Source organism: Harpia harpyja, chromosome 18, assembly GCF_026419915.1.
Source record: "Harpia harpyja isolate bHarHar1 chromosome 18, bHarHar1 primary haplotype, whole genome shotgun sequence".
In the NCBI taxonomy this organism is placed as follows: Eukaryota; Metazoa; Chordata; class Aves; order Accipitriformes; family Accipitridae; genus Harpia; species Harpia harpyja.
In genome coordinates, this window is record NC_068957.1 from 9203544 (window position 1) to 9228906 (window position 25363).

The 25363-nt window shown below is 37.3% G+C and overlaps 2 protein-coding genes across 11 annotated transcripts in view; both read right to left on the bottom strand.

Moving 5' to 3' along the window:
• Positions 1-11754, bottom strand: part of MTMR1 (myotubularin related protein 1) — a 39385-nt gene extending 27631 nt beyond the window's left edge. The window contains exons 1-8 of one of the 5 annotated variants that reach the window (XM_052814114.1): positions 11452-11754; positions 8514-8619; positions 5813-5836; positions 3552-3602; positions 2116-2191; positions 1131-1225; positions 808-915; positions 289-390 (exon numbers count right to left, since the gene is read on the bottom strand). In XM_052814114.1, coding sequence (XP_052670074.1) covers positions 289-390; positions 808-915; positions 1131-1225; positions 2116-2191; positions 3552-3602; positions 5813-5836; positions 8514-8619; positions 11452-11585 — 696 coding nt within the window. In that variant the 5' untranslated portion in view covers positions 11586-11754. Of the gene's footprint in view, positions 1-288; positions 391-807; positions 916-1130; positions 1226-2115; positions 2192-3507; positions 3528-3551; positions 3603-5812; positions 5837-8513; positions 8620-11451 lie in introns of those variants that run through there. The other 4 variants (XM_052814115.1, XM_052814116.1, XM_052814117.1 and 1 more) reach the window with 4 other exon arrangements.
• Positions 11755-12989: 1235 nt separating this feature from the next.
• MTM1 (myotubularin 1) overlaps positions 12990-25363 on the bottom strand; it is a 45516-nt gene continuing 33142 nt past the window's right edge. For 5 of the 6 annotated variants that reach the window (XM_052813315.1, XM_052813319.1, XM_052813313.1 and 2 more), the window contains 6 exons: positions 23992-24177; positions 22744-22950; positions 19060-19152; positions 18072-18185; positions 17541-17717; positions 12990-15249 (listed from right to left, as the gene is read on the bottom strand). In XM_052813315.1, the coding sequence (XP_052669275.1) occupies positions 15082-15249; positions 17541-17717; positions 18072-18185; positions 19060-19152; positions 22744-22950; positions 23992-24177 (945 nt within the window). In that variant the 3' untranslated portion in view covers positions 12990-15081. The remainder of the gene's footprint in view (positions 15250-17540; positions 17718-18071; positions 18186-19059; positions 19153-22743; positions 22951-23991; positions 24178-25363) is intronic. The other variant, XM_052813317.1, reaches the window with a different exon arrangement.

Here is a 25363-nt window from a genome sequence, read left to right on the forward strand (position 1 = left end):
TGTTTTCGACAGAACTTCTAGATGGAATTATCTACTGCAGAAAATAAGAGTCAAACCTAGATCTCAAGAGTTATGTAAAAATTAACTAACTTCACTGATAGCAGGACATGGCATGAAGTTTTACAAATTAACACAAGAAAGAAACAGGGTCAGAGTAGCTTGCCTGGTCTGTAACAGATTTTATGCATCAACATTTCAATGTTTGTTATACAGTCCTTGTATTTCCCCACCTACACTTTCCAAAAAGAGAAGAGCCAGTGACAGCCTTCTCTACATCTTAAGACTTACCAGCCCATTAGAAACAGGAAATGCACGTGTTACAAGATTTTCAAAAATCTCCAATCTGTTCTGCTCTTCCTGTTTATAGGCCAGCCGCAAATTTCTCATATCCTGTCAAAAATAAGTTACACTATTTTACTCTATGATAAATTTAAAAAAAAAAAAAAAAGCCATTACAAGAAATTTGATTGAAGGAAGGCATATATGTAGCACTAAATCACTGACATCACCTAACCCACATTAGAACAGAGTTCTGTAAGGGTTCGTATCAGATGGCTAGGATTGTCATTAGAGTTGCTAGATATAAAACCAGCCATTTTTTCTTTGAATTCACTCTTGAGACAAAAAGCGGAAGTGTTTAAGACTGCAAGTATCATAAGAGGAATTGAAATATATTATTTAAATGAAGCAGCACTCAAATACAGGGAACTGATCAGACAGAAAAACAGCACATGTGCATGCAGATTCCTCTTACAGAAAAATGAAATGAAAATACTTTAATATGAATAAAACTTTACCATGCCCTACCTTGCAAACTATTTCTATACCACATGAGTTGTCTCCATGGCTCTGTACTCCAATTTTTTCAACTCTACTTATGACTCCAAGGGGAACATCAACAACAAAAGGTGGATCCTGAAATTTGTTTATAAAACAAATGAATTTTGTTACATTAGGAGGAACACAGAACTAATATTATTCATGTATGTTTCATTAGAGTCAAATATAATTCCTGTTTAATAGGCTGCTGTGGAACATCATACTCCACTTACAACAAATTTGTCACTTTCTGAAATTTACTTCAGCAACATTCCCACCCGAAACAATATGCAGACAGATAGCGGTCTTACCCTTTCAACACTTTTGATATACATTCTGAAGTCCGTCACTGTTAGTGTACCACTGACTGCTCCCATAAATGGACAGATATACATAACATCTTTAGCTGGAAAACAGACCAATTAAAGCTTTGTTTTACTCTTAGGGACATTTGTTCCAAAAAAATCTATTTCCATTTAAAAACAGCAAGATTTTTGCACTTCCATGAGATTTTGATGCTTGATCTCTATAGAAAAGCCTACTCTTCAGATGCTGTCAGGACTGAAAGAGCTGTCTTTATCTCAACAATGAAAACAATCAAATTCCTCAGTCCCACTGCTGCTGAGCAACTGGGGCTGGGCTCAGCTAGCATGGGCTGCGGTAAGGGCAGGCAGGTAACAAAGCAGCACCCTGCTGGTATTCATAGCTGCAAGTGGCTCTGGTCCCTGCCCTGAGGTGTAAAGCACCCACAGGCACCTCAGAGAGCGAGCATCCAAATGGACAATTACTGATATGTACGCAATTGACCTCCGAGTAATTCAGTTCTATGCCTACCTCTTCATTTTCACTCTTTAGCTAGTATTCTTTTCTAGCCAAGTACTGTACTGCTAACACAGAGCTTGCCATCACAGGCCAAAGTGAAATAAATCTCATTAAGAACTGGAAACTAAGTTTTCCATAACTTCATCTTCTTTGCTATCACAGTTCTAAGGCTTTTGAATCTATTAAGTATCCTTGGCATCCCCAGGAAGAAATACAACCCATACACCTATATGGAACAAACTACCCTTTGAAAAAAAAAGATTTATCTATATGGAGCAAGTCATCCTCTAAAACTGATTTCTCCTTCCTACATTTAGATTTAAAAGACAAAGAAAAGAAATCCACATCAAATCAGCTAATCTAAAGTGGCATTAAATTAAAATAGCAAAAGTCAAAAGGAAATAATATTCTGTTTTTAAATAAATAAACTAGTGATTTAATAGTATTCAGTGTAGTACTCAATAGTACGCTTACCAATAACTTTGATTGATTCTCCAGGAAAAAGTGGAGCCTCTTCCATCTGTGCTAGTTTGTTTCCATCCCGCAGTGCCTGGCAGAAATCCAAAACCATGAGTAAATCTCACTTTCCATCTGTACCACATCGATACATTTTGATGCAAAGTGCTTTTACTACCAGATTACTGGAACACAAGTGTATCTTTTTTTACAAGGCACAACTGCATTAACCAGTACCACAGTAAAAAAAACCCACAACACAGAACTTGGTATTATAAATATTACAGAGACATACATGTTAGTAACATATTAGTAATAAAGCATTTTAATTAGTTTCACATGCTAGCTACATATAGCATACAAAAATATGAACAATAAGATCAGCCCAAATTTGTAATTAATAATTTGTTAGTCTTTTGCTAAATGCAGGTATTATTTTGGGTATTTTATCTACTTAGGAACGTTTTAAAGCTCATATTAAATTTTTTTCTATTCTTAATGTTGCTTATTTGAGTATTTTCATGTGAGAGAATTATATATGGCAGAAGCTTTACTTATTTAACATTTTAACTTTGTATTTTTGATAGCAAGAAGTCAGAAGCACCCCACAATGCTCTGTTTCAATCAATACCCTACTGAGAGTGCCACAAGTTGTGGAAGAGGTCCATTATAGGAATTTTGGATCCAGAAGGTCAGATTAAGAATGAAGTAATAATGAAATATAGAAGAACAATTAGCAATTTTAAAATAAGGGCTAGTTCCATAAATTTTCATTTAAGTAAATGGCTTCATTCCTGAATGATACAAGATTGATCCTTTGGGTCCTTCGCTGGCGGCTAAGATTTATAATGTACTAAAGATTCTAATTAAGAATAAAAGGGTTTGCAGGACTTTTAAGGACCACGTGAGAAAGTGGTCTCTCTCGGGTCAACATGATGAGATATTAAGGTTTCAATTTTTTACATCCTAAAGTGAGAATAAATATAATGGGCTATGTTACAGTAAACAACTCTTCCCTTGTATTACAGCTCTGATGCACATACAAATAATTGGTAGAATCTGTCTGTCTCCAAACAAACTACCCTAAACTCTCAATAATAAATAATTTCCAAAGATATTTCAATTGATCTCTGGCTTTAGATTTTCTTGGAAACTAACAGAATTTTATATTCAGCACCCAATCACAAAAGATGGGTGTGTAGAGAATTAGCCATGACTTAAAAACTTACAAGGGCAGATGTGCTCTGTCAGACAGGGGCTTACGTGCAGTATTACATTCTAGACTACAGGACATTACACGAAAACCCTACCTAGCACATAACCAGTTAACACACTAAATGCTTTCTATGGATTCTCTTGCATGAGAAATACAAGATTTGTATGTACTGTACAAGTACTAATATATAGTACCTTGCTACACAGTTAATGAATGAAAGATGAGTAAAACTTGCCACCTGATCAGGTTCTGCTTCAGAATGATAGCCATTGTGTCCATCCTGAATCTCCTGCATTGCATGAGGCAGCAGTAGGGCAAGGGAGAAGTAACAGGAAAAAACATGCAGACAACAGGTGAAAGGATAGAATCTTTTCTTGTTTGTTTCCCTTTTTTATTTTCTTTCCTTAAAAAGACAGCATATACTTTAACTCCAGTCAAGCTAGTCAAAATTTTCCGCTCCTGGCACAAACTACTTTCCACAGAAAGGAATCCAAGCTATTAGCACTATCCCTTTAATGTTTTTGGCACCACACAAAATGAAAAATTTACTCCCTTTTTCACAAAAGAGTCAGTGCTGGTAGATAAGAACATAAAAGTATGTACTGTCTTTTTAAGACAAGCAACCTTATATTGAAAAAAATTAATTCAAAGTATGCCACATGCTTATCAATAGAAGAAATTGAGTACAGCTTGCAATGGTAGCATTAGGGGAAAACTCATGCAAGCTTTCAAGGAAAAAATAGGTCAACATCAAATAGAAGTATCTAGACAATTTAAAAAATGCTTTACTGTGTAAAACATGTTTTAATCGAACTTTCAGTTTTATGGTTTCACATATTTTTCCAGCAACTTCTGTGCTGCTGCTGGAAACCTAGTCAGTAACTTTACAGAACCTAAAATTACTCCTCATAACAAAATATGCAAAAAATTCACATTTTTATGTTAATTTATTTTTGCATCATATTGGCAGCAAATCCTGAATATTAATTAAATCTCTTTAATAAACATAAGGTCCCTATGCACTCCAGAGAGAAGCACAAATGTCATAGGGTCATATAAAGTAATTGTTTCAATACGTTCAGCCAAAATTTTCTTCCATCTTCTTTCTTTCTTTATTAACTGGAGAGAAGTTGTCTGACAGTCTATTATTCCCAGTTCAGATGCAAAGAACTTCTCACCTGACAGACTGTAAAACCTGCCTCAGTCTAAATTTACAAATGTTTGCTAAAGTCAATTTTTCTTTTTAGAGTACTTCTACAGAAACCTCAAAAAAGAAAAACTTAGAAGAACTTCAGATATCTTCAGATAATTTGAACTCTACAAGAGTTTAAAGTTATAATTAATTAAAAAACCCCTTTCAAATTATAAAGGACTCCTAACATTTATGTATTGGTGGAATTCTGTTAAACAGAAATTACTTAAATTTCAGACCATAAAAATGTTGTTTCTGAAATTAAAGCAAAATAGATATTGTGATCTCTGGAAGAAAACCAGAAGGACAACCAGCAAATACACCAGAAGATTTTAAATAAATGAAAGAGAAAGAAGCACAGCAGATCATTCAAAGATGAAAGCCTTTACAAAGAACTATGAAAAACTGAACAAAAACAATCAATTTTTTGTTACTCAACCCAGACGGATTATTTCAAGAGCTATCTATTTCAAAAAAAAAAAAAAAAAAGATCAACTTGTGGATTTGTATGATTGGACTAAACACATCATTTTCAAATATGTAAACAACAGATGAGAAAAAGAAATCATTCAGACTTCATCTCTTGGTCTGAGACTGAACAAGAGGTCTTTGTTTGAATAAAAGTGTTAGACACATTTCATGAACAATGTCAGAACACTATCCAGATCATTTCTCACTCCATAAATGTTACTAAGAGAGAGGGACAAGAAAACAAGGCATGCCCTTTTTATATCTCCAATGAACAACGGGCAAGACCTAGTCTCAAAATTATCATTAAAAAGATGCAGGTCATTGCACTAGTGTCTAACTTCAAACTTAACTTTCAATCCTACTACAGGGTAGTAACAATGAAAGTAAAACATGTACAAAGGCAAGCATGAATTGGTATCTTTTTTAAATAGGACAGACAAAGACGTAACGCTGTTACTACTAATATTCTTCAGCATAGATAACATGTTAGAGCTGCTAATACAGTACTCTGTAGTCCAAAGCATGTAAGCCTCAGTTGCAAGCATCCATTTTGTCAAAATTAATGCAATAAAACTGAAGTTAGTATTGCACATTCATAACATAATTTAAAAATACTGCTCTCTTACACATTGACTTTTATTGCTCATGAAAACATTGTAATGTATATAAAGCATTTCTATGGCAAAGAAGCTGTTGCACTGCATAGCAAAATGGTCTGACTGGTACATAAAACCATTAATGAAGTAAAGAAGAACGCTTGACACACCAAGATCTCACACAGCACAAAAGACAAACAGGTAGGAGGCCGTTTTACTGCTAGGCAAAGGTAATCTTACCCGTATAACAGGCCTCCTGTACACCTGTTAGTTAAAATATAAAATGTTATCCAACAAAACACACAATTTGATTTGTTAAAGATATCTTACTTCATCAGATTTTCAGAAGAACTTTACTTCCAAACATTTTAATTATAGCTGGATTTTGAAAGAACAAAACAAAACTATGCAGATCTAGTAGCTCTCATTTGTAGAATTGTTTTGGTCTAAAAACAATCTAGCCACTTCATTTTAGTGATGTAACAAATGTCAAGCTCTTTTGAAACATTCATTCCTAATCACCCTTTTATCCAGCTACAATGTGCTATTGTGAAAAGAGAAGAAAGAGCCTGGTAATCCTTCTAGGTGGAAGACAGTAAGACTGCAATAACAGCCATGAAGTATAACCACCATATCTTTTAGATTCAAATGGCAAAACAAGGATAGCAACAACTCTTCTCAACTTATTTCTGAAGGTGTCTATATTCAGCTACTATAATCTAAGCAATTGTCATTTATATGAACACCTCATTCAAGAATACTCTCCAGGCAGAAAGTATGTCAGAGAAGACAGACACAGCAGAGTTCAAACTCAGAGTGAGATCATGTTGCTGTAGGGTTTAGCAAGCAAGAGCTCGCTCAGTATTTTCGTTTTCATGATCTCATTTGCAGCCCCTTTGCTTCCGTTTGATTCCCCCCTCCCCGAAATTACATTCTGGTAAGGTAAGTTACACAGAGTAACATGAGTAACACCATTAGATACAAGAATCGACATATTTACCTGTTTTTTACAAACATATTGATTGAAACATTAAAAAAAGGATGAAAGAAAGAATAAAGCAGTGAGTTCCTGGTAAATCCAGCAGAAAGCAACAGAACTGCCTGACTAGTTCCAGAAGCGCACACACACGTCTGGCCCTACCTGAAGTTTCTGAGTTGTTGTAAAATAGTCTCTAAATGCAGCAACTCGAGGTAACCAAATGTAACAAAGACACAGAAAATTGCTCAGCGTGCATCAAGAGGGAAAGATGTCTCAAAGGAAAATGGAGTTGTAAATGGGCATTATCTTTTTACATGTAATGATGAATAAACCCAGCCTAAGCAACTAGTCGTACCACTGAACTTCAGCAGAAGCTACGTGCAAAGAAAACCCTCTCCTGAAACATAGACACCGCTTCACAAGATACTGGTCCTGAACGTAACTACAGATATTCTAGGATAAAAAATTCCATGATGTTATACACAAATACAGGATTTCAGATCACAGCAATGCAATGATGCCAAATACAATTTATACACAAAAATTCTTAATATCACCAGGCTTAAATTTTTTTCTTTCATTTCTAAGAAACAGAGAATGAAGCAGAATTTTAATTAAGCCTTAAAAGACTTGTTCCTGTTAAATAATATCCAAGATGAATTTGGTATAGAGAAGGAGGTTATTTACAATTAAAAAGTGCTCTTTATTCCAGAGGAATGCGTTCTAACTCAGTGATAAACTGAACACCAAGCTTACATACTTGGATTTTACTAAAATGAAGTCCTTGATCTACAGGGCAAATAAAACATCGACAGCTGTAATGCAAGGTTTCCCACAATGTTTTATCAAAGATGTTAGCCTTGACCTGAAATAAGCATTTGCAATTCAGCTGCCATAGTATGGAAGAGCTACACTTTTTTATGAGTATAAGCTGCTGACTGTGCCAATAGTGTGAAACTCTGTGAGGTGAATTTTTAAGTAGAGTACGGTCAAAAACATTTTGTGGATTCATCTTCAGGCTTGTGCTGAATCTGACCTGCTGTCACAGAATCTAAAATACGCTGTTTCTGGACAACGAACTTTTTAATCACAGAGTGTATTAGAAAATAAATTAAAATCTAGTTAAAACCAAAACAAGATAAAATCTTCATTTGGCCATTTTGCATGAAGACCATGAAACTGTTTCAAATCTAGGAAGAAAAAGGATCTAGATAGCAGCAGCCTGGGTTTCTTAAAGGGACTTGAAACACAGGTGACTTTTGTCAATTTGTAAGAGAAGGAAAGCTGCATATGCTCCACTCTTGATAGTTCAGTTTGCTGGCTGAACAGCATATAGGAAACACGCAAATGAGCACGAGTGAATAGGGGTAAAAAAGCATAATGGAACCTACCAGGTGAACCATACTGTGCAATCATTACCTTAATGACAAAAATGTTGCTGGGAGGGAATGAAAAAGGTGATTTGTTTGTTTGCTTGTTTGATGTTAAATTCTCTGCCTCTGGTGAAACCCCATGAAAAATGATAGTCGTTTATGTTCTTTGCACGGTAACAAAGACACATGCATTTATGTTTTGTGAGATCTGGAGACCTCAACTCTGTACTCTGAATGACACACACTAGAAACAATTTCAACCTGTAACTATTAATCTACCGATTTTTTTTAATGCAGTAATCAAAAGAAAAGACAACTCACTTTTAGCATTCTATTCAAAACATTGACTTTTAATTTTCCTTTCACCTGTCTCTTAATTTTTATTCTGTAGACTTCAATGCCACTATTCTAAATATGGAGGAAAACACAGAACAGATTCAAGACTCCTACGCATAATAAGATGTTTCTAGTTCTGAAACATTCAGCCATCACTTAAGTACTTACCATCTGATAATCAAGGTAGCAAGGACTTTCCTGATCATTCACTCTTTTATCTTAAACAAATCAATGCATTCCTCAAGTCACTTACCCTGTAGTCTCTGGACACACCTTCTGATGGGACAGACCCTGAAATCTGACTAGAAATGGTTGCAGCTATCAGCTGTTTACACCATTCCACATGGGATCCAGTCGGGCTACAAAAACAATATTTCAAATTATTTAGCAGTAATTCAAAATGCATACTGAGAATAGCATAGGAACTGAGCACATCCAGAAAACAAGACCATAAATGATCACTAACATCATAAAAATTAGCTTGCTTTGTGGGCAGAATGCAACTGTTTTGCTGATCAAATTAGGGAAAAGAATTTTACTAGATCTTACCAGAGATGTAGAGCTGTCAGTAGGTTAAAAGCAAGGTTCAGGTCCTAGGAACTTATAAAAATGTTGGTTTCCTTATCCAGTATAATTTTTTTCATCATTCACACATTTTTTTCTTAAAGCCATCCATGGAATTAATTTGGTCAAGTAATAGGAAACTCCTTACGCTTTCCTTATTATTATTTCCTGATTATTCAGTACATCCTCAAAATCAAATTACCTGTATGCCAGCATTTAAAAATTTAAGATACGCTAGTGTTGTATTCTACATTAATATTAAATGTAGAAAATACATGTTTTCTAAAGGGTAACTTCTAGTTAGCCATATCTTTTTCCTATTCATAAAATAATCTCTGAATAATCTTTAGGACAGGCCTTCCCATGCCACAGCTAGGAATTCTGCAGTGTAAGGTGTTTATAAGAACCCTAAAGACAAAGCACCTGAACAGCAGAATTGCACTAAATCCCAGATGATGCATTTTGAGAACAGTTGCCTGAAATAGTGCTGCTTACAAATAACGTAGTATTGAGTGTGAGAAACAATTACACAGATTGTTGCCAGCTACTTTGAAGAGCGCTAGGTGTGCTTCAAAACATGCCAGTATCTAATGAAAAACTGGGAATGCCAGAGGGAGCTGTTCCCTGAGTGCCACAGCAGCCTCAGCCGATGCCTTCAAACAGTTTAGTTGGGCTCTTCTACAGATTTAATGCTTATTTGGAAGTCAAATACAGAAAGAAAATTTTAATTCATTTTTAGAATTCATTCATAAACTAGCTTTGGATTCTGTGAGTATCCCATGACATTGAAGTGAATAACTACATACGCATACCCGGCACTCAACAGGTGCACCACACCTTGGCCATTAAGAGGGTGGGATAATGGCATAAGATGACCATTTACTACTTAACTAGAGGTCTTTTCTTATATTAACTCTGCTAGGATAGGTAGATCTAAGGTGAAGATGCATCCAACAACTTCATACCTGAAATAAAAGCTCTTTCAGAATTTTTCTGATAAAGTTTAGTAGCTTTCTCCCCACCGGCAAAGTTCTACACAGTACTAGATCACAAAATGTTGTTTTGCAGCTAAAACACATCTGTGATATTCCCGCTTGAACAACGAAGATACTTCTCAGGTTAGTGCTGAACTCGAGTCCAGATTCACTTAGAGAAACTTTTGACTTAAGTTTTGCAAAAGAGTGCATGAGCTAAACCCTACAGTAATCCTCTTCTGATCTCATTTATTTCTCCTTCTCTTACATCTCTTAATTTCTAGTGCACCTCTTTAGGGTTCGCCTGTTTCCCAGTAAGCATTTACTTGTTAATTAAGAAAAGGATTTATTTTTCTATGACTTATCTTCACCGGGAATCACTACATCAACAAAGTTAATAGCAGCAGGAAAACAAATATGAATGCAGGTCCATCTCCTAGGATCACTGTCTCAGGACGTATCAGTGTACCACAGGATGCTGATCAGTGTACCACGGGATGCTGATCATGCCGATGTGACTTATCACCATCTATCAAGTGGGACATATACCAGTACACGTCTTTTCATTCTGTCTCATCTGAGGTCACGCACATTAGTGTAGCCTGGCACAACCGTACTGGCAAATAAATAAGTTGCGTGACAAACGGATATTACAACTTTTCCAGGGTAGAACAAGATTAGAAGGAGAAAGAAAGATGAAAATTAAGGTAAGAAAGTGCATTAATAAGGAATAGAAAGATGTAGGGTTTGGTGATAGAAAAGGGACGTTTGATTTCCACCTTCATTAGAATGATGTAGAACTCCAGGTTTCTCCTAACAGAACAGAGAGAGAATATGGAGACTGGAACTTGGCCCTGATTTTTAAATACAGTCTTTATTTTTTAATCTGGGTGAAATTTCCATTAGTTTCTACTCCTTATTTAAGGATTTTAAAATTCAGCTCCAAAGTCTGCCTCCACCTGGAAACTTCTAAAGGAAGGAATGACTCTGCCAGCAACTGCTGGACTAGATGCGGTAACACCTGGTGTCAAACTCCTGCGTCCCCACCCCAGCGAAGCCCCCCCAGCCTGCAGCCAGCCGAGCATCTGCCACCGAGACACGCACCCACAGACAAACTGACACACCGGGGGGGGGGACACAAGGCTGCTCTGGGACAGTTACAGCTCTGCAGATGAAACACACGCTCACATGAGGGAGGAAAAAAAAAAAAAAAAAGCCTTAAAATCTGAGACCGGTCTCACTTGAGTTTGCAAAGATGAGAAGCTACGCGCTGCCCAAAAAACCCCGGGCCAAAATCCCGCAGGCAGCCTCAGCCTTCGCACCGACGACGACGTGACTGACGAAAAACACACGACCGCAAGCAGGAAACTTTGACAACAGCCAGTTCCCCCGCCGAGGAAAATCCGCCGCCAGCCCGCGCGGTTACACAAAAATAAACGCCCAGATTGAAGTTACTCGGCCCGGCTGGGCTCCGCGCCGGCGGGCAGGCCGCCCCAAGGCCGGGGGGGGGTGGGCCCAGCTGCCCGGAGGCGCGGGCCGAGGGGCGCCCGCCGCCTCCCGCCGCCCGGCCCCGCGGGGAGGGCAGGCCGCGGCGCCCCCTTCTCCCGCCGCCCCCGGCCGGGGCGCGCCTCTTCGCCGCCGAGCTCCGCTCACCTGTCCAGCGTCTCCGTGCTGGCCTGCCGCGACCCCGTTCCCGCCGCCGCGGCGGCCCCCGCCCGCACGGCTCGCCGGCTCACGCCGCCGCCCTCCACCGCCGGCCCAGCCGCCGCCGCCGCCGCCCGCTCCATGTTGCCGGCCGCCGGCGGGACTCGCTGCGCCGCCGGGATGGCGGACTCCCGCCCCCTCCGCGGCGCGGCCCCCCGGCCCGGCCCGGCGCGGCGCGGCCCGGCCCTGCCGCCTCAGCGCGGCCCGCTCGGGCCCCGGCGGCGGCCGAGAGCTGTCACCTGGCGGCGGGGCTTACCCACAGGCCTCCGCGCCGCCGCGAGGGCGGGCAGCGGCCCCGCGCGGCGGGGGAAGGGCCGGCTGCTGCCGCCCCGCCGGCTCCGCGGGGCCCGGCCCGGCCCGGCGGCCGAGGGGAGGGCAGGGCCGGCGGGCACCCCCTCAGGCCTCCAGCCCCCGCGGCGGTGACGGAAACGCGCGACCCCTCTCCGTGTTCCATTACAACGTCTGCCAGAGGCAAAGGGTTTAACACTGACATTTTTATTTTTTCTTTCCTTCACACACATACATGGCAGACGGACGTTGAGCTCGCTCTCCCCCCGACCCCACAGTCGCTTGGCAAGTGACGCCCAGCTCCGGAGCAGTCCTGCGGGGTCGGACGAGGGCGGCCGACACTGTTGCTTCAGGAGCAGCAAGGAGCGAGTACACGAGGAGATGCCTGGTCAGTTACAAAACCCTGTTTTCTCAAGCATGATACAAAACGCTCACCGAGAGACAAAAAAACTGAACTCAAGGCAGAGTTTAAAAATACATTAAAAGGAGGTAGTATGCAAATCGTTTCTAGGGTACACCCATAACAGTGATGCTGGGGTGGATAAGGCATAAGCAAATAAAGAAGGCATTCAACAAATAAACTTTCTAAATAAGTAACTGAAGCCCCCCACAAAAACTAGGTTATCTTCTCAGGTCCACGGAAGTAAGAGTACAGAAAGGAAAAAAACTAAAACAGCGTTCCAAGATGGATAGTTCATGTTGGATATCGGGCATTTACAGCTGTTGAAGTTCCCATCCCAGCCCCGCTTTTTTACCCCTCCTGGAAAAGGCACTCGGCGCCTGGAACTCTCTCATTCACCGCCTCGAAAGCTTCCCTGGGTTTGTTCTTGGCTGCGACAGCTACCACAGGGAACCGACTGCAGTTAACAACGGGCCAGCTGCTGCACCTGCCCCTGCGCCCAGGGGACTGGCTGTGCCCTACAGATACAGCATCGCAGAACGACAGCCCCCAGCACACGTTTAAGTGGAAAGGAGAAAAGCTTTCTGTTAACATCGATCAGTTTGTATGCCTACATTCACAACTTCAAAGCAGTATCTTCCAGAAAGTATTGGATTAAAAACACCCCTATGTTTGCCTAGTATCGCCATGTAAAAATAGAATTAAAACAAGTATCGTATCTGTTGACTTGAAAAAAATCCAAGCCCGCACAGAGCTATGTTAGAGAGCTTCAAAGACTGAAATTCAACTGAACCAGTAATATGAAGAATGGGATATATGTAATGAAGTAAGTGCAAAAAGATCCTTTCCATTATATTACACTTTCCCAAATGCAATAGGTTATCATGTAGTGTTTACACAGTAAAAACGATTAGATTTTCTGAACTTCTCCACGCTGCTCAGAGATGTCACCAATACATCCAACTCAAATACAGAAACTTTAAATATTCTAATAAAAATAGCTTTTTTTATAAACCACAAGTAGAAGGCAAATATACCAGAGTATGCATAGCTTTCAAAACGTAAAGTATACCATGAACAATTCAGTATCCTTCTTCATTTATCTGATGTAATGCATCTTATTTACCTTAACAAGTCAAGATTTGGGGACAATGTTGTTATTCTGAAGAACATTGATGGGAGAATGAAATTTAGAGGACAAAAATAAGTCTTATAAATTGTGTATTTAGAACACACATGCCGTATGCTCCGAGCTTCCCTGAAAAAAATAGTGCAATTCAGTGTATATACTGAATTAAATCAAGAGGTGGTATACTTTTATTCCTTTGAAAAAATACTGTTCTAAAAATATTCAGATGTCCTCTAAACTTTGACTTATTTTATGGAACTATAGCTTTAAATTTAGTTTTCATATGCAAAATATTTACACTGTATAAACTTGCAGAATTTCTAACAAACTATATTATATATACTTACACAAAACTTCATTTATATATAATCCTATTATATCTTGCAGATCAAAACTCACCACATGTACAATAATTTACAATGACAGAAGCCTCAAGCATCAAAATATCTCCTTTAAAATAACAATATTAGATAAAAGTCCTCTACAGATTCTGAATTGCAATATTTCCTGGCTTGCCTGAATATCATTAAACTTCTGAGAATATGCAAAATTTTAATTAAATATCAAGTAGCAAGGTTTGTGCTGTCATAAGAAATGCTTGCAACTGTTTAAAATATACCTGAAAAGGAACAAATTGAAGGTTTACAAGAAGCCTCTGAAATGAAGGCTTGAAACTAGAATTCACTGGAAGGTTCAATATAAGTGCATACATTATACGTAAATCTTGTATACTTAAGTCCCTTAAATACTTAAGAATAAATTCATTGAACAAAAGTTAAATTAAACAGTAAGCTATAAATGTACAAGTTTTCAACAGTATTTGTAACTGAAAATTTTTTCCTACTTTGGTATAAAAAGCTCCTTTAAACAGGCACATTTACTTTTAGAAGACAAACACAAGCTTTAATACTATGGCTATTGCTGGATATTTAAGCAATGTCTCTGTGGGTCTGGTTTTAATTCTATAAACCTTCTTTAGAACCATTTTATTTTGCATTAATCCAAAGAACCAATATTGCCAACAGCGATAATTTGTAATATACTTTAGTGCTGAACAGTTAGCCAAAACAGGACTTCTCAGAATCCACTACAATTGTCATTTGTTTAAAAAATAAATTAAAAAAAAAATCAATTTACAGTAAAAAATAGCTTTTTCTTTTCTTTTGATATCTACTGAGCTATTTGAATTTTTTTACTTAGAAGCCTATCAGTGAAATCCCTTCCATAGTTTTGTTTATTTCAAAAAAGGAAAATTTGGAATTCTCAGGTAACCGGAAAATTTCAACACTTTTCTCTGAAATCTTAGAATAGAATTTATTTCCACAAACGTATTCCTAACAGGAATACACACATATCTAATTTTTTACACAATGTGAATATTCCTATTGCCATTAATGCATTTATTCACAACACGTAAGACTGAGCATGAATTTCCTCACAGGAACATGACCTACAATGTAATAAATTAAAGCATTCTTATGAAAACAATAAATCCATTTCATTTCAATTATACCAGACTTTCCAAAATCACTCTTAAAGCCCTCCATAACTAGAAGATGATTAATAACGTTCCCAGTCCACAGGTTCTGAAAGGCACGTAATTGAAGAGTTGGTTTTGTTTGTTTTGAAGTCCTCCTCAAATGAAGGCAGTCTAAAATAATTTGTGTTAGAACAGTCTAATGTAAGGCATTAAAATATTCCTCTCTATGCTATGTTAAGCACCACTTGCTATTAACAGTATAGAACAAAGCCAACATTTTCTTCAAAAATGTGTTTGTACTTGGGACATCATTTGTGAGGGAGATGCTGATGAGGCTGATGAATTGGGTATCTTAGAATTATTTGTGATCTGTAGTTCTTCAAGTCTCCTTATATAATCATCACGTAACGCAAGGAGCTCCATGTAACGCTGCTCCACTGGATTTGTCTGCTAGAAAGAGATCTATATTAGTCTTATTACTTCAGTCCAACTACTTCTATACAGTTAGGCTGCTGTAGTATTTGTTTTCCTGGCATTACTCAGTATTTGTAGTTTCCAACATATGTAACAAGTTGTAGCTAAACAGAAATATTTATTTCTATAATGCAAGAGCCCTCTGCCTTCCAGTTGTTCTCATCCAAAGAAAATCTTTACACAAAACAGTTCTTCCTACCTCAATAAAATCAGCCAGCACTTCCTGCAGCATATGGATTTTATTTTCTTATTATTTAATATTGTGTGGAAGATAGGTGTGAATACCTTGTCTGAAGCTTTTCTCTTCTTGACTTATTAAAAGGCTTTAGATTCCAGAGGTCAGATGTCTCATCATCTTCCCTAAAAACAGTGTTTAGCCAGACTATTTTAGCTACACTGATGAGATTAAGATGAAATCCATGTCTTCAGATTAAATAATTTCCCTTACTGATGAAATTTACTTCAGTTTTTAATAGTAGTGAATTCTGTAAGTAAACCTGAATGTGTTTAAAATCAACTGCCCTAGCATTCAAGAGATTACTCACAGAAAGAGCATCTTAACTGTTTCCATTTTAAGCTTAGCTTCCTTTTTCAGATCAAGTAATGAAACAAATGGAAAAGTATTACAAATGTCCAAGGCAGATACAGAGCCTAAAGTTACCTCCAGCTGTATATCCCTGTCAAGAAGTTGCTGCTGTTTCACAGTTAATTAAATTAAGCTTGTAATTAAAAGCTATTAGCAGTACAGTAGGAGCAAATGTAAACGCCTCACCAGTTGAAAAACAGCTGAATTGGCACTCTTAGGTGCACCACTCACTATGCACCCCAGAAGAGGACAGCGATGAATGCTGAAGCAACTGTGGAAGTTGGATCAATGACTGAATCTAGTTACTAAGATGATAAGAAAGGTCATCAAAAAACTGGTTCAGGCCACATGCCCACTGTTCAGTTGCTTAAGTCAAGATGAAGCATAAATTTCAAGTCCAGCACAGAAAAATTGTCGCATTTTATATATAAAAATGGCGAAAATGAGGGACCAGTAGTAGCAGCATAGAAGATTATCACATGGGTTTGCATTTCTAATAAAAAACTCCTGCCAAAAACCTTTCCTGAATAATGGCAAAGCGCATTTTTAAGTAGATTTACAGCTAATTTGCATGCCCTACAATCCTTCACTTTCTAAAATAAATCTTTGGATTCATCTTTTGCAAAATGGCCTCATCTTTCACAGCAAGCAACAAAAGCTCTAAAACTAGAACTTCAAATTAAAACTGGCAACATACTTGTAAGAAAATATATAAAACTGTCTGGCTTTCTTGCAGCCTCTGAAGTGTTGTAAATAAATACAGGAGATCAGCTGCAGAAAAGGAAGTGCATTGCTTGAAAACTCCTGATTCATTCTAGGGGCTGGACTGTGAAGACTGCTTCTGTCAAAGAAATTGCTCCTCTATCTTCTCCTACTCACAACTCCACAACTTGTTAGGAAGGACAAGTAAGACTCTGTACGCTGTCTTTACATGCCACATTGCTAAGGTTTCTACAAGATTGTAACAAACATTGAGTGTCCATATATTAAACATTAAAAGCACAGAACTGAACTATATGTAATTTGATAAACGCTTTTCTGGGCTTCCAATCTGATCCGCTTGTATGATTTTCAGTAACAGCTTTCATCCAACAGTTACACAGTCTAAACAATGTTGGGTCATCAAAGTTACATAAGAAAAGAAAAAAGAATCTTACCGTAAGCCATCAATACAGATAGCAGTTTTGAAAAAGAAAGGACCGAATAGATCATCTTAATTTGTAAAAGACTTCATACACTCTCTCAGAAAAAGAATAAAGACTAAGCAAATGCAACTAAGCGTGTTTGTGATGCTAATGCCCTAACTCTTCAGGGATCAGTAAGCCCTGTTTCTAAGTGTTGTCATTCACCCTTTAGTAGCATGAAATGCCCTTAAAAAATGCTCCCCCAGGCCAGTCCACAAGAAAAGGGACTAGAAAGAGCTTGAAGATGACTTGATACTAAGCAGTGAAATAAGGTCAGTGTTCTGAGAAGTAAAAAAAAAACAAAAAAAAAACCAAAAAACAAAAAACCCCAAACCCCAAACCAAACTGAATAATCATTTTCACTTTTTTCTCTGCATCTTTACAAAAACCTGAAAAACGTGAACAGATTACAGGTACTATTCTACAAGTCAGTTACGACACAAAATCCTATTTCTGAAGTCTACAAGCATTTTGTACATTATAGAGAATTTACTTACTTGTTGCCGAATTCTTGGGTTCCACCTGATGTAGTAATTGACCCAGAGCTCTAAATGACGCATACTGGCTACCGGATAGAGTGCTCGATTTAGCTCTTTAGTATAAAAAGGATTGGTGTATTTAGATTTTTCACTGTTTATTAAAGACCATAACGATAATGTTTTCTCAGTCACTTTCTAAAATGAAATTGAAATAAGAACAGTAAATATTTGTACAAAATCAGGAAATCCATCATAGAAGCCATGGTTACATTCTAAAATTAATACACTTCTGATTTACTTAGAAGCATAGTAAGTTTCTGTATTAGAAATATTCCAAAACCAGAGCTTAGCAAGTATTTTAGTGACTGAATAGTCTTTAAGCTACCAAAACTAAGGAACTTACCATGCAACTATTCTTTAACGAGAATAAAGCCAGTTCAAAACCATTGTCATACAAGGAATATAACCAAATATGATACAACGAAAACTTTTTGTAATCATCTAGAGTCAAGATAGCAATACAATTAAACAATCAGTGGTTTGACTAACCTCTTTTTCTCTAACAGACTCACTGTTATACAAGAAAGTACCAAACCGGCAGCTGTACAAGTGATCCAGGATTGTAATCAAGAACTGCTCATTGAATTCAAAGGCTGTAGGAAACTAAAAACAGAAAAGATAAATTTGTTCTTTACATCATAAAAGGAGGGAGAGATGCACATGCCCTGGTTAAGAAGCTAAAGGTGGCATTTAGAAGCCTGAATACATCTACAAATAATTTTTAAGATAATACTTTCATATACTTTATAGCACAGTAAATGTTCAGATGACATGAAGTGTTCAACTTTCTCAAACTAGTCACTGAAAAGAACTCTTCTCAAAATGTTCTTAACTGCCTTTAATTTCTAAATAGAAGAATAAAATACAGAATGGTTACAGTTACATTTTTACTAGCAAGACAGAGTAAGATATCCATAGTGCACTCTAAACAGTGCAGCACCAAACCAGAAAATAAGAGTTTAGCTCCTAATCCTTGGCCCTAAACAGACTTAAGTTTGCTGCTTTGTTCGTTACTTATTGAAAATACAACGTTTAAATCACAGCACTCAATAGCTCCCAAACTTGCTTTTGAAGCTTTGACAAAACAACATTTGTTCCTGTAGTTCAAGGGACAGCCTCACAAAAATGGTGAAACGAAACAACAGACCCTATTAAGATAGTTGGATGCAATTCCTGTAAAAGCATTCTGCTGGGTCACATCTCAATATGTTTCCAAGAAGCCCATACCCAAGACACACCAGCCTTGCATGCATAGCCAATGCCATATTAAGCAACATAACTACAGCTTGTATACCACTTTTAGAAATCGGGTAGAGAGATGGTACTGTTTACAAGTAAATACACTCTTTTTGGTTACAGTGTCAGAGGAGTATGCTGTCCTCTTCAAATACTTGGTTTTTTTTTTTAAATAAAGATCTAGGTTTTTAATTCAGTAATATCTTAATCATGTTACCTTCTGAAGAATGATATAACATACCTGTTTAGACATCTGCCACACACAATCAATAAACTGGAGAAAGATGGGTGATCTGTCTGCATCAGCATGATTTTTATCACCATGGCCTATTCTCTGAAATGAAGCAATACAGCCTCCTGTTAACCAACACAGTCTTTTATGGCCAACAGACATTGTTTCTTATTTTGCAATAGAATATTAATGCTTCTGTAACAGAGTAACCTGTTCGTATGATTTCAGAATTAGTTATTGCACCAAGGAGGAGAGATTCAGATATACAGAAACACTGCAAAGCTGTTCTGAAGATGTCTGACAAAAATTCCAAAGTGATAATTGGTCCTGTTATAAAAACCTGCTAGTTATTGTACAAGCAGAACGGTTAAAGCATCCATTAATTTGCAAATAATCAAGACATATTTTGAACTATATTTACCTAATAAGTTTGTCAAAAGCCAAGTTATATACTTTGTCTTTTGTAATTTAAGCCACTGGAGAAACTAGATCATCAAACTATCCATATAGATTCTCCTCTTCCCCCTCCACACTTGAACCTAAAGATTCATCCTGAGGTAGACAGTGAACATAAGCGAGCTCAAAGAAACGTTCATGTTCTTCACAGAAAATTAATGCTAATTTTTAAAGTTTGGGTGAGCCACTTATTCTGAGGAGTCCAAAGTAACAACCAAAGGAATTGTCCCCACAGACAAAAGTTGGTTCGGTCACCAACTGTTTCCTTCCTTTTCACATTTGATAGCTGAGAACACATAAGAGATTCAGGGAAAAGAGATTCTATTAACTCCATAATTCTGCTTGAATATACTTGCCTGGAGGAGACAAAAGAAGCATGTATGTTGAACTAAGATGTTGCCTATCTGCCTGTAAGATAGCAGGCTTAATGTCTTAAGGACATGAAAAATGATAAAACCAGTACACTACTGTGTACAATGATTTGCAAGATAGTTTAAAATAATAGAACTGAATGGCAGGATATAGAGAGAGATGAGGGATTGTAGTTTAACGCAGTCAACAGTAGCAAATTACTAGAAAAGCACTATAGGGAAGACAAACAAATTGGCCACCTTGCTCTCCAGTTTTCCTGGTTTAAAATACACGGTACCTGTTAACAGAGTCATATGTATTTTCAGGAAGGAGTGAAAGTCCTTCCACTTTCACTATGGTTAGTTTTAGGATGTCTGAGTATTTTCCATCTATAATTATGTCTATGCCTCATATTTCTTATATTAGAATGCATTATTAGAACGACATTCCACATAGAAAGCAATTTTATCACCTGGATAGTATGCCAAGTTTAACAGTTGGACTCAATGATCTTAAAGGTCTTTTCCAACCTAACCAATTCTATGACTCTATGATTATAAGTTCACTATACATAAAAAAGCTGGGGTAGGGAATTCCTTTTCAACAAGGAAACTTACTGTGCGCTTCATTAGATAGAAAATACAGAGAGAAACTATTAAGTAGTCTACTATTTAGTTATTTGTTATTAAAACATCCAAATTGCAACCCCAGTAACATGAAAATAGAAAGTTTGCTCTAACCCAGACAATATAAGAAACACCCTACTCTTCTCCAACTCCCCACCTGAGGGAAGGTGTAACAATAATAGTTTCAGAGATGAGGTTCAGGAAATGCTAACTGCACTGAAGTGCCTAGTCCTCACTATTAAAACTCACAGCTCTATCAAGTAATTACCAAACTAAAACAGAGCATGTATGATCAAAGTATTTTCTGCTTACATTATCAGTTTTTATCATAGAATCATTTAGGCTGGAAAAGACCTTTAAGATCATCGAGTCCAACCATTAACCTAGCACTGCCAAGTCCACCACTTAAACCACATCCCTAAGTGCCACATCTACATGTCTTTTAAATACCTCCAGGGATAGTGACTCAACACTTCTACAGAACACTCCAAAAAAGGACTACCTTCACTATAAGCTAAACAACCCATCAAATCAAAATACATGGTACTCTCAGAAAACAACAGATGGCTAAAGGAGAGTGGCTTCAGCCATTTCCAAAGATTACTACTTGAGTGAGCAAGTTGGGAAAATAAAATAGCAGTTTAAGCAAAAGCAAGCTATTTAAATCACCCTTATTGCTGCTACATTGGAAGAGATGAACCAGTGGACTGAGCTAGTCATCTGGAAGGGGTGTAAAAGTCCTACCTCACTAATAGCAGAAAAACATTATCTGTTGAGACAGAACAAACTCCTTCGATTCCTCAAACTAAAATTAATGGTGTAAAAAAAAGAATCATAGATCATTCAAATTTATTCATAATAGTGAAGGACACACAGATCTCTCTTTTTAAGCTTTGTGTTAAACCATAACATATGTGCTAGGCTACAAGTCTCCTAGTTATACAATCTAATTTTATCTGTGTCATGACTATAACATTTTTTAAAAATACAAAATAAAATATGACAATAAAAAGGCAAGCCAGTGTTTTCCTGTGGCTGTACCAAGACAGAATACTTCAAAGGTTTATGTAACACATCACTACTAGAAGACTACAGGTAAGCACACAAAAGAACTGGTCTACAGCAGATATCACTCCCAACAATCAAAATGCAAATCTCCTAAGCCTCAAAGCACCTTTAGAATGTCAGATCAAACACTGAGGCAGCCTACAAGCACACTTAAATGGTGAAGTGATTCATGCTGAGTAGCTATACATGAATTTCCAAATGACTGAGACACTCTTGCAAATGTAAAATGGGCATGAAATACACACCTAGGTATATTTTTCCATTTCTTGATTTTTCCAGATTGCCTATTTTCCCAATTTTAGCAATATTAAGGAATATCTTTGAAATATTCTACCAGGGACAAATTGTGCAAATAACTTCTACTGAAGGTGTGGAAACCTCTTACTGTGAATTATAAGGTTCAGTATCAACAAGTAACACTGTTGTAAAGCTCCCAACTTGTTTTATGTTTACATATCCCAGCACACAGTCCCTGGCAACCTATTCTGCTTCTCCAGGTTCCTCATATACGTTTCCTGGTTAAACGGTTAGCTGCCAAGTGTAAGAGAAGTTCCACTAAGACTCTGAAAAGTTTCCTAACACAAAACCCCTTGACTTTGCATTACACATGGGTAGGATATTAAGGACTTGCTATAGACAATTTCTACTTAACCTTTTAACCATCCAGATGACAGCTGAACAGACCTAGAGTCAGCATTACCAGTGACAGCCTCTTGAGAGCTATTAGGACGAGTTTAGAGCATTTGGGAAGAAGCATTCAAAACATCACTTAAAAGACATGGGCCAGACTCCATCATCTGCCTCTCATGACATTATCAGTAATCCAAAGAGAGGGTGAGGGAAAAGCCTCATGTCCCAGCCTTATTTGATCTTCTGAAAAGTTTGGGAGGACACCATTTTTCTGCTTTCTCATTTTCTTTGCTCATTAACGACAGTAACCCTAGCAATTCTGTATTTTTAAAAGGGTGTAAAGGACAAAATAGGAGTTCTCAGAGAAAGAATAGCAAAAAAACATTAACCAAACAGGTCCAAAATCAAAAGCTCTGCTCAGATTTACCTGGAAGTGTTTTAAACCAGAATTCCAAAATAACAAAAAGAATTATCAAACCTTGACACAATGAGTAGTTTAACATTAAAAGCTTTTTAGAATGTTAATGTTGCATAGTCCTTGCAATTAACTTCTAATTCTTACCGATGCAAATTTGTGTCCAAAGCTTATCCACTCTTTTTGCACCAGAACTTCAAAGCCTTCAATTGTCCTGTAGTAGCTGTCTAGCATCAACATGGCCAGCGATGTTAGCTGTGCTGTCCGGTCCCAGCCATCACTGCAGTGAACCACCACAGAGCTCCTTCCTGAGGATACCTTGTCTGCCACTTGAATAGCTCCTGTCAAGACAAGCTAGCAAAGAGGAACAGACGCCAAAACACACAGATTAGTGTTATCATTCTAACAAAAATAAATTGATTTCTTTGTATCTACACAGCATCTAAATCAATACTGTTTCCATTAAAAGACCTAAAGAGCATGGTGTAATTAATTGGAAAAGAATTTCCTAGGAGATCAAGTAAATTTCTTGTATAAAAATAGAGAAACAGATTGGTTCCCTAATCCCTTAGTAAGATCTAATTCATCTCAGCAAATTCTTAAAAAATGGGGCAGAAAACAGTAACCTTGATAAACTGAAGAACATAAGCTTCTTTTTTAAAGAAAGAGAGGATTTACCATAGGATATACTCTCTAAAAATTCTGTATTTCATTTGGCTCCTTGCTTTGAGCTAAATTACTGAAATACCTCAATTGTTGGAAAAAGGAACTTGTACCCTTCTAATATGCTTATTTTCCAAATATTAACTTAAAATAAAAATTTTATTAAGTAGGATTCATTACATAATATACTAAATACTTTTGCACAGCTGCACTTGAGGCAAAAGGTTCGAAGGTCAACTAGTAAGAACACTGGTAAATTTAAGTATTTTATTTGTGCTACAAGATGACAATTACAAAATTTACAAATAAATTTACAAGATTTATTTACAAAGCCATAATTCACAAAATAGAGTCACATACATACTGACAACTAAATTAATTACTAGTCGTTCACAATGACAGTTATCTATAGTCTGTATTGCTAGAAACCAAAATAAATCAGTTCTCACACACATAAAGACAATCAGACTAGCAATGCATTCCTCTATTAAAGACTGACATTTGACTTAAGGCAGACAAACGTTGAATTTCACCTACTGTTGCTTAGTAATGAGATCTCATAACATACTCAAAGACTAGTTGGCAAAAAGCCAACACTCAGTGATGCTGGTTTTGTAGTCCAAGTAGTTTGATGTGTTCCATATAAGGACTATATCAAAGTCTAGCGAAGAAAGCAAGTCTGATACAACAGATTTGGACAACTGTTATTTCAAACAAACAGCAAAAAGTTACCTTTATATGTTCTAACCAATGGGTTGATTCCAGACTTGACAACCAGTGTGATTCTTCCACATTAGGATAAACAATGTCCTTCAGCTTCTTCAAAGACTCCCGCATGACGTGAATATTATGAATGTCCAAGAAGAAAAGTTCTGCATTGGGATACGCATCTTCACCTTCATATCCTCCCCCAGTTGCCTACAAACAAGAGACCTAAAATTAACTTTACTCATATATACACTGTTGAAGCAGCTTTTCAACAGAGCAGGAAGGGACTGAATTTTATTTATACTTTATTTTGTAGTTGAGCAATATATAATTTCAGTTGCTTGTTTAAAACATCAGTCTCAGACACAAGCTTTGGAGGGGCAAATGCTGGAGAATACTGGGAGGCTTTCCTTTGTCCAAAAGGACAAAATGTATTAAGCATAGCACATGGCCAAAAAGACATTCAAGTTGCTCCAGCTAGCCTAGTTCCTTTCAAAACCTCAAGGGAGTAACCCTAAAAGAGAAAATTAATTATTTTAGATTAACACTAAAAGGTTGTTTGTACTGTTGGGCCTGGAGACCTTTGAATAGGATTGAAACAGCCAGGTAAGGGACAGTGGGCCAGCATCACATCAGTCAGGACTCAGACTGCTTTGAGAATAAAGACACTTGTACCTTCCTCATTACTTTTGAGATTCATGGTGGAAACAGCTTTTTCCTGACCAACTGACATTACGATGTCAATATTTTTTTCTTCATTTATGTTCACTTTTCCTACCAAGGATTAAACAAACTTGTGATTCTGAATACAAAAAAATCAACTTACTTCCTAGACAGATTATTAAGGTTAAGTTAAAATGTAAAGTACATCACACAAAACAGCAATTACTCATAACATACACTAGATCACCACCTCCGGGGAATAAAATTGCTCATTTCTTTGTTTCTGTACCAAGTGGAAAGAAATTCAGTCAAAAGGATTTGTCTGTTTCTTTACAGCACTAATTTAAGAGTGCAAATCTCAGGTTTACAAGTGCAAACTTGCTACAAAAAAACCCCAAAACAACAACAACAAAAAACCAAACCCACCAAAAGACTTCCCTGCTTAAACAGCCTAGTTATTTACTACTAAAATTGAACTGATAATTGAAATAGATTAAAAAAATATTAAATTTAATGATTAAAGAGGTCCATTAAGAATAAGCTGTTTTGTTTAAGAATTAAGTTCAAGAATCTGAGATTCTGCCTCTAAGAAGTAAATTAATAATAACATTAAAGTTTAAAGTAACTTTTCTAACATTAAATTTTATTGCTAAAGGCTAAACATGTATTTAGATCGTTAAGAAATTAAAGAGCCACGTAAGTAGAAGGGCTATTCTACTGCTGCTCTCTCAAA